Source organism: Manis javanica, chromosome 1 (genome assembly GCF_040802235.1).
Source record: "Manis javanica isolate MJ-LG chromosome 1, MJ_LKY, whole genome shotgun sequence".
In the NCBI taxonomy this organism is placed as follows: Eukaryota; Metazoa; Chordata; class Mammalia; order Pholidota; family Manidae; genus Manis; species Manis javanica.
The window spans coordinates 205373261-205385836 of record NC_133156.1 but is presented as its reverse complement, the minus strand read 5'-3'; the positions used below and the strand labels follow the sequence as shown (position 1 = coordinate 205385836).

At 49.0% G+C, this 12576-nt stretch overlaps 1 protein-coding gene across 2 annotated transcripts in view; it reads left to right on the top strand.

Annotated features, from left to right (window-relative positions):
* PRKCE (protein kinase C epsilon) overlaps positions 1-12576 on the top strand; it is a 511493-nt gene that overhangs the window by 488032 nt on the left and 10885 nt on the right. The window contains exon 15 of one of the 2 annotated variants that reach the window (XM_073213598.1): positions 2716-2745. The exons of the other annotated variant lie outside the window; for it this stretch is intronic. Coding sequence (XP_073069699.1) covers positions 2716-2730 — 15 coding nt within the window. The 3' untranslated portion in view covers positions 2731-2745. The remainder of the gene's footprint in view (positions 1-2715; positions 2746-12576) is intronic. 2 annotated transcript variants of the gene reach the window in all.

The following is a 12576-nucleotide window of genomic DNA, read 5'->3' as shown; positions in this document are numbered from 1 at the left end:
TGTGGACAGGGGTGGCAGGGGGCCCCGGGGAGCCAGCACAGGTAGATCCCTGGGTCAGGGAGTCAGGCCCACTTGGGGCTCAGGTGGGACCCCACTTGCACCTACAGCACCAGAGACCTGTGCTTCTCTCCTCAGGAGCCCCCAGCCTGGGACCGGAAGGCAGGACTCTGTCTGCTTTCCACTGAGGGCCTCAAGTAGGCTTCTGGGGGCCTCAACACCCCCTGAGAGGATGGCAAAGAGGGCATGGGCCGTCCAGGAGCTCCCACCAATTCCAAAACTGTCTTAGCGTTCCTAAAGACTGAGTACGCCACTGCCGTGGGAATCATCTGTGCGTGTTCCCACTCCTTGACGCTGTTGGGGGTCAGGGAAAAGGGTGTTTATTCTGTTGCTTTGAATTCAGCTTGGAGAAGAGAATTAGAACATCTGAACAAAGGATAAAAAGGGAAACTTACATTGTGCAAGCGGTGTTTCTGGTCACATTTTGAGCAGAATAATGCTGATCCTTAAAGAGTTCTCAGTACAGGTCTTTAAAGACATTCAAGTTATTTAAATGTCTGATCACATGTATATCCTTGAGATTAAGGATGTCCCTCCAGAGAAATATCAGAACTGGTAAAGAAAAGAATAATCTATGTCTAGTTAGTGAGTTCCTAAGTTGAAAGCTCTTTTCTGAATAATATTAACAGCATCACCCTAAGTCATCTCTGGGCTTTGTATATAGCAGGTATTAACTTTAAGCTGAATTAAAGCCTACCGCAGTGATGAACATACTGTATTTCTCATCTCTGAAAGCCTTGTGGGATCAATGTGAAAACTCACACAAGGTTTCTGTAAGCCATCACCCACATCTAACCAGCTCTGGGTCAACCCTGGGGGTGCAGGAGCCTGCCTCAGATGCCAGAAGTGAGGCTGTCCTTGTGCTTAAGGTGTCTTATAACTCAAGGATGCATCAGATGACCTCCAAGGAGAGCTGGGAAATAAAGTATTTGGCAGAGGGAAGAAGGAAAGCTGGTTTAGAGCCTGACTTTGGAAAGAAGCAGGCAGGATACTGGGTCCCAAGCAGCCAGGGACAGTGTGAGGTTCTTGGATATTAGGGACAGACTCTGAGTTAAAGGAAAGCCACTGTGAAAAGGGAGGGGACAAGTCTGTGAACAAACACCACCAGCTTTGTAATTTGCTTGTGGCCTCAGTAAGACACGGGGCATGTGTTTCAGCAGGCAAGGAAACCAGATGCACAGAATTCCCTGATCTCGTCAGGCTGGAGATCCCCAGGGCCTTCAGCCAGGGGCCCGTGACCCATGAGGGAACTCAGATCTCCTCTGTCTTGGGCTGGCTCCACATGCTCTGTGCCCATGCCCTGTTGACGTCACCCAAGAATGCCTCCAGTCCCCAGAAACTTGCTGAATAGCTACTGCCTTGCTCCTCAGCTGGCCCTAGTGGATCTGAGACCCCTGGGAGCGCCCTTCCTGTCTGATTCAGGAAGAAATTGTCTAGTGGTAGGTGCTAGAGGTGAGGCTGGGTGAGGTCATGTGAGACATAGTGGCATGTTTTGCAGCGCTCCTGACAGTCCCCACCACCACCCCCAGCACTGGTGGAGCCCCTCCCATGTAGGACCTGCTGGTTCTGCTCAGGCTGGCTCAGCTAGAGGCCGGGGTCCCTGGATCACCCCAACAGCGGCTGACAATAAGGCAGGAGCACAGCTCCCAGGCCTGATTTCCAGCCACTCTGCAGGAAGGCTCTTGCCTCTGCAGATATCCCCAAAGAGACTGTCCAGATTTGCAGCTGGAATTTGGCCTTTGGTCAGGTTCCATAACATACCTCAGTCGGCTGCTGTCCCCTCCAGGCCTTTGCCTTCTTGAGATGTTTGCTAAGCTGACATTTCTGCTCCCTCGTGCCTCAGCCTCCCTGTCTAACCCCTGCCCTGCCACCCCAGCTGTCATTAGCCCCACTGGGTTTCGTGCCATCAGGCTTATGCCCCTCTGCACTGACCCCCACCCCAGGACATGCTTCAGTGGCCCAGGCTTCAGCATAGAGAGGTTCCTCTCATTTGTCCTCCCAGCTATCTTATACATTCTCCCTCCTTTGCTTTCTGTTCTACATTCCTATCCACCCTCCATCCAGCCACATAGTCAACTATTTTGCACAAATAATGTGCCATCAACACCAGAACAAAGACTTTGTGGCACCATGTTCTCGAATCAGTTTTCCGGAGGTGTCTTGCTTCGGAGCAAGGGCACCCTAGCAGTGAGGGGATGGGGGAATAGAAAAGCCAGCAAGGCTAGAGCTAAGGCATTTGATGCTGGGAAACAAAATCTCCAAGCCTAGAATTCATTGGTCTGTCCCACTGGAGATTTGGTTCCAAGAAATGTAGCACATTTAGCTTTTGTGTTACTGGTGGGCTTGCCTTCTTTTGAGACCATAGAGGGCAGAAGTGATATGTTTGGTGTGGTTGAAGAGCATCATGTGACCTTGCAGATCTTGGGGGTATTTTTCTCACTCCTAGCTTCCTTCCTGATTCTCTTCCCTTCCCCCAAAAGGCATTAGGCTCTAAGATTATGGCTCCCAGGACTTCAGTGCTGGAATAGGGGGAGGCCAGAGGAGCAGGGAAAGATCTGCCTCCCCAGAAACCTAGCTATCCTCAGTGAAAGCCAAAAGCAATGAGGGAAATGCCAGCCAAGTAAACTTCTCTTTGTGTACGTGTTCTCTCTTTTCAAGTTTGCTTCAGTGTGAATGTCCCTCTTTAAGGTAAGGCCTCCAGAGTGGGGAGTCTCTCCAGGTAGGTGAGCCCTCAGGCCTGGTGACGTGGAGGCCCCTTCAACCTCATGATGCGTTTCCATCTAGCCATCCACACTGCATGGCGGGCCCCGTAAGGGAGGCCTTTCCTGCATGCTCCTGCATGACTGGGCCATGCTGAGAGAAAACGGGGAAGTGGGCTTGAGACCCTCACACCCTCACCAACTTAGCGGCCTGAGGAGGAGCCCTACTGAGCAGGCAGCCCCTTCCCCTAAAGCCAGCGCACCTGCTCAGAGACCTGCTAGCATGGATTATGAAGACAGAAGCCAAGTCCTCACCCCCACCAGACAGAGCAGGAATGGGCCCTCACCGGTTCCTGCAAGTGTCAGTGAGGATATCGGCCTGCGCTGTGTCCTGCCAGTGAGAGCCGTTAGCCTCCACAGGCTGCAGGGTTCCTCAACCAGGATGCTGGCCTGGGGCTGGAGGGTGTTGGAAAAGGCTAGGAACTTGTTTTTGGTAGTTGGTTCAGGTAGTGGTATGGTGTAGTGGACAGGGTACTGGCTTTGACCTCTGAAAGACTTGGGTCCGAATGAAATTGCAGTTACAGGATAGCCAGGTGAACCTGGGAATTCACTTCACTCCCAGACCTCTGGACTCCTTGAGCCCTGACCTCCTTATCTGTAAAATGGGGATGAGGGAACCCACTCATAGAGTTATTAACAGGGTTAGATAACATGCCCAAAATGCTTTGTACAGTGTAGACTCTCACTAAATTTGAATTCCTCTCTCTCCATTTAGCACTCCGCACCCAATCTGTTAATGCCCTTCTTCCTCTCATCCCAAGACTCCAGGAATCAAGAATTAAGGATTGCAGGAGATGGTGTGATGTTTGGAGGCTGGGCTATGTGATGCAGCCAGGTTCCAATCTGGGCTCATAGATCCTGGGACATTCATCTTTCTGTGCCTCGGTCTGCTGACCCAGAGAGTGAGGGTAACCATACGTAGCACACTGGATTGCTGTAAGGAGTGAGAAAACAAACTGGTTCTGTGGAGGATTAGGGCAGTCCTTGATACATAGTGAGTGCCAGGCCTGCTGACGCTGACAGTGACGGAGACCAAGGGGTCTCAGCCAAGGGAGGCTGCACTGGACAAAACCCCGTTCTGAAGGGGTGCAGAGGCCAGAGGGGAAGGGCACCATGCAGCCAGGGCAGCAGCCACTACAGGGCAGAAGGGCATCTGCAGCCTGGCAGAGGATACAATTCAGACTCAGCCAGATGGCCTTCTGTGGCTGAAGGCTGGCACAGCATCTGAGCCGAGCTGGGGGCCACTGGGAGAAGGGAGATGCCACACACAATGGACTTATCCCAGATGCCAGCATTCCCAGCTCTTGTGCCCCTTGGGCTGCCCTGAGTTCCCACCTCATCTGCCCCCTTTATTCTGGGAGCTTGCCCACCACTTTCCCGTTTCCTGCCCTCATTCTTGGCAGCGTGCCAAGCACAGCTGTGCGTGGCTCAGTGGCCCATCGTGAGGTGAGGGGCCACTCTGCCAGCACAACCAGTTCAGCTCCTGGGTCTCTAAGCTGCACAGTTTCCGTGGGACGTCCCTGAGGTTTCTCCATCCCAACATTCTGATTGCAAGAGCGCCCCTGCAGCCTGGGGCTGGAGTGCTGGCCTACACACCACTCTGGTTTCCCCACCCCCATACCAGGAGAGAAATGGAGCCCTGGGCCGGGCATTTCTATAAGCCCCAGAGCTTTCATTTATAACCTAATAGCTGTTAGGTTGAGATTTACCCTCATGAGTTCGTGAAATGAGTGCACATTAAATTTAATCTCCCTGCCTCCCACACAAGCTACCTGGGAGCATCGGGCACTATGTGATTGAAGGAAGGAAGAGCCAGAGTACCCAGGGAAGGTACCCTGGAGGAGCAGGGCCTTGGCAGAGAAAGCCAGAAGGGTTAGGAAGAGACAGCTACCTGGGGAAAGGCACGGAAAGGGAAAGGCAGAGGCAGGATACCGATCAGCTCTTTTCAGCAACAGGTATTTATTGAGCATGTACTTTGTGCCATTTGGGAGGCCCTGGAGGGAAAGGCTGACATAAAAGAAAAAGAATTCCTGAGCATCTCCTTAACGTCACCATCTTGAGATGTTTAGATGGCAGAAGGATACCCTGTAACATGAAACGCTTCGGGAATACTAGGCCATAGGGTGGAACGCAGGCTTTGAGAAGACAGTCTCAAGGTTTGACTCCCAAGGTTAGAGGGCAGAGGGGGAGAGATGCAATGAAGAGGCCCTCCCCAGACAGGCCAGGAGGCAGGGCCTCGGGGGGACCCCTTCCCACCCACGGCCTTGCAGAAGGTCCTGTCCAGGTGGGGCCACCTGCCCATCTCTGCAGAGAAGGCTAACAGGTGGTCTGGCAGCCCACCCAGGAGCCCAGCCCAGGAGGAGAGGGGTAGAGCTCAGAAGTTGAATAATGTGCATCAAAGTAAAAGCAGAAAGAACCTCAGACTTTCCCCACAGAGGGGCTCGGTCGTCTGGCCCTTAAGCTGGCATTTGCTCTTGGAAGGGTGCCAGCACCAAGGGAAATTTTGCAAACTGGCAAGGTTCCCCCGCCTACAGCGACCTCCAAGTCCAGGACCTTGAGTCTCCAAGGGTATGTCTGTCACTGAGAAAAGAAGCTCTTGAAAACGTAACTTTGCATCTGGAGGGATTGGTGCCCTGTTTACTCCTTCCTCATTGTTTGTGCTGGGGCAGGGGGTGGGAACAGAATTGGATTGGCCTAAACTTGACACTCAGACATTATTCTAGAATTCAGAGATTTGACAAACAAACATTAGGTTGTGAAGCTTCATTAAGATTCCACATCAACCTTAGTCTCTTAAAACTGAGAAGGCCTGGCTTATATGCCTGCAGCCCTCCAACCCTCCCTGTTTTTCTGGTTACTCCCCTCTGGGACCACCTCCACTCTTGGAGCAAAGAACTTGGATGTCAGTGGAGTAATTCAGGTGTGGGAGAGGGCTGAGAATGGCTGGGACTGTGAAGTATGATACTTGCCCTAAGTAGGGAGATGGGAAGATAACCCCAAAGTGGGGCTTATCAACTGAGATGACTTATGAAATAAACCACACCTTGACTTGGGGCTCCAGCCAGACTCCCTCCCCCACTCAGCAGTTGGCATCTCAGCTAGAGTCTGGAAACAGCAGGATTTGTGGTCTTCCTGGGGAAGCAGGGCAGATTCAGGTGACAGGTACCCAAGTGCCTGGGATGTGGGTCTTCCGTCGAGTGATTCAGAATACAGTCATCCTAAAACATGGAATTCCAGAAATTAGCCACCCACCCTGCATCGCAGACAGTGAGCTAAGAGGAAAACGCTGGACAGAGCTGGGTACTGGTTCCTGTTAACAGAGCTGTTAGTGTCTATAAGACCCTGAGCAAGTCACTGAATTTCTTTGCTCCTTTCCTGTAGAATGAGGGACTTACATCATCCCTAAGATTTATTTCCAGCCTCAGCTACCCCATATAAATATGTCTAAGAAGTCAGTGATTAGAGGGTTTTTAAAATAACTTTATTATATTAAAACTTACACAGAATAAAATATACTCATTTAAAGTGTACATTTTAATAGATACTCCCATGTAACCACCAGCACAATGAATATATAGAACATCTCTGTCCCCAAATGGTTCCCAGGTGCCCTTTGCCCCAGGCAGTCCCAGCTCTGCTTTCTGTCACTGGAGAGTAAATCTGTCTTTTCCAAAGCTTCATGTATATGGAGCCAGGTAGCATGTACTCTTATGTCTGGCTTCTTTCACTCAGCATCATGTGTTTGAGATTTGAGAGTTATATTTTTAACTTTTTATTACGGAAAATTTCAAACGTACAAAAGTAGAGAGAGAAGTAGAATCCCCATGTGTCCAGCACCCAGCATCAGCAATTGGCAAGGTCTGGTTAATGTGTTAGGGGAAAGGTTTTTTTATCTCTTTGGTTCACAGTTATATCCTTAACAACAACCCTTGGCACATAGTAGGTATTCAGTATATATTTATGGAATGACTGAACGAATTCTGTAAATCTAGTTTTTCTCTCAGCTCCATCTCTAAATTCTCTTCTCACTTCTTATGGCCCAAGCTCCATTCCAGTTTATTCCTGGGAATTTGGGGTTATAAGATCCTATGTTAGGATAAGATAGAAATTGTTGAATGGTTAGAGAATTAGGTGACCTCATCTTGACTTGAGAGGCATATATTAGAGTGTTTACAGTTCCTGTTTCAAAGCCAGCAGGCAGAGCAATAATAAATCCCACACCTAAAGAACTGATCACTATCAAGAACTTTTTTATAAATAAGAGGAGAAAATTGGTGAGTGGAAGAACAGGGCTTTTGACCAAATGAGATTCAAAAGTTTCTTCTTTGGGGCAGCTAATCACAAGAGCTGTCAACAATGGCACTGCTTTGAAAAGTAGATGACAAATGAAAGCAGAGAGGACCAGGTTTGCCACTGGGTGCCTACCCACGTTCAGCTGGAGAGGCAGGCTCCTGCCTCACCACCAGGGAGGGCGCCTGCTGCTGCATGTCCCTCTGCGTGGGGGCAGAGCTCCGCAGAGCCCTGCTCCGGAGCTCAGGTCTCAGGCAAGCTATGGCAGGCCAGGCTGTCTCCTCCTGAGGCTTTTTATTCCTGGATGTCCATAGTGTGCTTTTTTACACATTTGGTTCCAGACAACCCAACTGCATGCCCTTTACCCTACCTCAGGGCCTACCCAGGAAGGGGTTGTAAAACCAATTTAGTGGGTCAGGTGTAGAAAAAGAATTAATAAAGAATAGGATAGGGGAGAAAAGAACAAAGTAGCATATTAGACTAAACCACAGAAGGTATCACATAAAGGTAAGGCATAGCTGGCTGAATCTTTTCTTGGGGTGGTAGAATGAGGTGATATGCACTAGATCGTATATAATGTATTTCTTATGGTTGATCATAATAAAACTCTCAAAGGGCTATGCCCCTCTTCACCCTGACATCTAAGAAATGACCCACAAAGCCATAGTCAGGCTGGTGGCCTCTTGCATTGTGAGCGCTGCCGATACAGAGCAGGATGTAGATTTCTGTTTGCTTGTTTATTTGTTTGTAACATAGCAACTATGCTCTTGGCAGAAGCTATTGGCCTGGTAGCCTGTGCTGGGCTCAGAGCTTCAGCTCTTTGCACATATGAACGCATGGATGCCTCCCTGCAGAAGGCAGGACAGCACACGCCAGGGACTTGGGTCGGGGGTCAGGGTAAGCTGAATTCAGTCATGGCTCCACCTCTTGCTGGCGGCACTTTGGGAAGCCATCCTAGTCTTCATGCTGGGGGCTGTGGCAGCCCCTGCCTCCCTGCAGGAAGGGCGTAAGGTTGAGTGAATCAGACAGGTGAGGCTGTTCGTACAGTGCCTGGCACCTGGGGAAGCCTCAGTCCATGCTTTTTGAAGATATTTCCTTTTGGAGAAACAGGCTGTGCCAAGCACTGTGCGAATGCTAGAAACACCAGACACACACCCAGTAAGTTATTATTTAGCCTCAGTCACCAGGAGTGCTAGGAAAGAGAGGCATGGGGCAGTCAATGTCTAGGGAGAGGGCCTGCCTGGATTGAGAAAGGTTCCCCAGGAAAGGGCACTTCCTAACCCACATAGCAGTGCCAGACTCTTCTCCTGAGTGTCAGGAGGCCTGGCAGCCTCAGGCATGGTCTCAGAGCACCTGTGCAGCATTTGAGAGGGAATTGGACCCTCCTTTACTCTCATATCTGATCTTGGGGGGTCGTGGGCTCCACTGTGTGAGAAAAGCTGCTCTCTGCCATCCTCTGGGGCCCAGCAGGGCCCTTTTAATTAACCAGGAGCCAGCAAGGCCAGGCTGTGCCCTGGGCAATGACAGTGATGGAAGGCACAGCGGCCCAGCTCGCCCTGGGATGCTGCCTGCCTCACTGCCTGTGGAGCCTCAATTCACGGGGCACTTAGAGACACTGCTGGGCCATTTATAAATTCCAAGTGGAATGTCATCAAGGGCCAGTGTGCACCATGCAGATGATGAGGACTCATCCATAACCAAGTGGTCTGAAATGACTCTTGGCTGGAATGTATTATGCTTTATACCTTTGTGGCCAAATTTTAGAGTTAAATAGTCACAATCAGTGGTGTTCATTTATGTGGACATGAGCAGGACTGGGAGGGTTGCTGGGCTGGGAGGCTTTGAGAAAGCAGTTGTAAGCACCATCCTGAACTCCCTGAAAAGCCTTCCCTAAAAGGAATGAAGAAATTCTGTGTCTGTGGAGCTAAAGCTTCGGGACAAATGGCATCACCTGGTTTTAAAAGGCCCCTCTGGACAGAGCCTTAGATGCACAGTCTATATCTGGCAGACTTTTCCCAACTGCAGCCTTCACTTCAGCCTTTCCAGCAAGCACCAAATAGGCCTGAGGGACCGCCTCACACTGGGGACCTCCGTGATCCAAGGGACTTAAGCAAAAGGGCATATTTCAGGTCCTGAGAATGCTTCTCAGGGCATTTTCCTCCATGTGGACTCCTCAAAGAGAATTACCCTGCTTTGTCTGAGGGGAACAGTTAAATCTCTGGTTCTTAACTTAGCAGTGAAGTCACCACCCTTCAAGAATCTGATACAGTGAGCTCTTTCGAGGAAAATCAAATGTGCCCATACATACTACATGCTGTGCTATGCTTTACAAGGTTCACAGAAACCCTGGCGTCTTTTCTCTAGCACAGGGGTGGCCCACAGGCCAAATCCAGCCCACTGCCTCTTTTCATGTAGCCCTTGAACTAAGAATGTTTTTTACATTTCTCTTAAGTGGTTGAAGAAGAGTGTTTCATGACACATGAACATTGTAGGAAGTTCAAATGACAGTGTCCATAAATAAAGTTTTACCAGAACAGAGCCATGCACATTCATGCATGTCTTGTCTATGGCTGCTTTTGAGCCACAGCGGCAGAGTAGTGTGGTTTTAACAGAGACTGTATGGCCCACAAAACCTGAGACATGTGGTATCTGGACCTCCACAGAAAATGTGCCACCACTGCTCTAAGAGTGGGAACCCAAATTAAGAAAGCTTGCTTGAAATACTTTACTTCTACTTAAAATGATGGAGCCACAGAATTTAGAGGTTGTAGTGGCTTTGAAAATCACCTTGACAAGCTCCCCACTTCACCAGGGACAGGAGGGACTGTGTTGCCTAATTCTGTGGGAGCAGGGATACCAGGCATTTGTGTTTCGAATTCTCCTTCCAGGCTTCGGAAGGGTTCTAAACTGGCACTGTCTTCCAAATGAGCCTTTGGGTAGTTGCCCTGAAGTTTGTTTAAAAAGCATCATAACAAGTGTTCAAAGTTCGGTAACAACGCCTTTGTTATGGGAACACCCACCTTCCTCTGTAGTGAGGTCCAGGAGGCTGACTCTGTGGACCCCACCACCTGCTGGCTCAACACCTTGAATCACTGAAGCATTTGCTGGGCATGAGGGAGAAGGTGGTATTAGCTAATGACAGTTGCCAAAAACTCTTCAAGTGGAATTTGTAAAAGCGTCTATTTGTTTATAGTCTAGCAAACAGGAGGGGACGTGGAGAGAGGGGAAATACTTGAATTTCTTCAAACAGCTGATTTGACAAAATTCAGATGTGGTTGTTTGTACAGAATGCCTGATGGGCTGAGGGACTTGGTCCATTTTTAAAATACATTTCTGTAAACTGACCACCTCAGGAGTGAGGCAGCTTTCCCTCAGAAGCAGCTTAGACAGTAGGCAGTGGATCAGATGATAGAAGAGGGGGCATTTGAGACCACCACCTGCAGCCTGGGTGTCTCCCCATCAGCCCCAGAGGCCAGCTGCCTCACTGCCTGGACCTTCTTCTTCGGATCAGGGAATTGCCAGGGACCAAGTGCTTCCTATTTTTAAATGTCATGAAGCTAATCATTTGTGCTTGAAAAGCAAATGGGTCTTGATTTTTCTTCTCCCATAAAAGGTAGAAGCAATTTTACTAAATAAGGGTCACAAACTGGAGGATTATGCAAGCCATTCAGCCAGGCTACCATTAAAAACAATTTTTTTTAATTAGTTGGCAATATTTAAATATTAAGAGATCTAACAGGATAATGTATCTGGAGCATTTCTTGGAATTCCAGAACACCTGCAGACCCTGGGTCTGTGTTTCTGAGGGCAGCAGCAGCCAGGGAAGCAGGCAATGCCCAGTTCGTCCCAGTCTCTACAGCTCCCTGTGGCATCCCAGCACACACAGGACTCACCATAGAGAAAAGGCAGTGTGATCATCACAGTGCTAAAAGCAGAATTAGTTTTTCTTCCTTTTTGTTTTCCTTCTCCAGCTTTATCCCAGAAAGTTTAAAGATAACCCACCAGCATATATAAAGTACATGCCATATACGTAATGTTTGAAAATGAGGAAAGAAAAACAAGAGAAGGAAGGCAAAAAAAATCTGGGCCATCCCTTTGGGGGGAGGGGGTCGCACATTTGGGTGTTAGCCTTTGCGAGAAGGCTCATGAGGCTGAGGCAGAGGGTGCAGAGAGATGGAGGTGCACAGGTTGCCTGGGTGAAACAGCGATGATTCTGTGAACCAAGATCAGGAAGAGACCTCTCCCAAGGAGCATCCCAAAGACAGTGCTGCTTGTTCTAGCCATAGAGTTGTGGAAAGCATTGAGGGAGAAGCACTGCCAATACCTTACATTTACCCTAGGCCACATACTGTTCTCACCCCATAAATGCATCATTGCATTTAACCCTTAGAACAGATATACATGGAAAAGACTACTGATATCCCCATTACAGATGAGGAAACTGAGGCACCGAGAGGCAGCCTGATTTGAGGCCACAAAGATTGAGAGAACCAGGACTGGTGTCCAGGCAGTGTGGCCACGGAGAATCCATGCCGACCTGCTAAGCCGCACTCCCTCTTGGAGGGTGCCATCTCCAGAGACGTGGCTCGCCGGCGGGCTCTCAGGTGCCCTGATTTTATAAAGATCAGTATAAAATAAGTAAGAAAGAGCGTGACATTGAGAAGGAATGCCGATATCCAGTGTGAACTTAAGAGGAAACAAAATCCAGAACAGCCTTAGGCCCTTTCTGAACAGGCTTTTCCACAGCAAAAAAAAGCCTCTTGAAGCTACTAGGAAAAGAAGGAAGACAACGACCCACTGTCTCTTTACTCAGAGAGACTCAGCCAGGCTGCACATTGGAATCACTCATGGAGCTTCAAAAAATACAGAGGTCTGGGCCCCACCCTGACGTGCCAGTTCCTGAGGGTGGGGTGAGGCCCAGTGTCCATATAGAGGCATGTTCGTTTCTGATGCACAGGCAGGATGGAGAACCACTGTGTTAAGCAATGACAAAAAGCAAGGATGTTATTTTGCCTCTAACTTATTTTCCCCAAAGGGAAATATCTTCAAAGTATACACAGACGAGGACAGTAACCACTAGGAGTGAACTGAAACTCAAGAGAGGTGAATTAATGAATCTCATTCATTAAAGCTTACCTGGGGAACTATAACACTCTCATGTCCAAGCCGGGTCCCGAAACAATTTCACTGAATCTCTGGGGTGGGACCAGCCTCATTATTAATGTTCCCTGGTGATTCCAGGGTGCAGCCTCTGCTCTAGGCCCCGATGAATTATATCTCAGGTTAATAAAGAATCTTCCATGCCCACTATTTGGTAATTGAGATTTGACAGAACAGAGCAGTGATACCAAATGATGGGAAGTGGGCAGTCTCCCCAGTATTTGAAATAGGAAAAATACGGATTCAAGATACTTTGAAAGCAATGTTATTAATGCAAGTTTCTAGAAGTGTTGATGTAGAGATAGTTTGT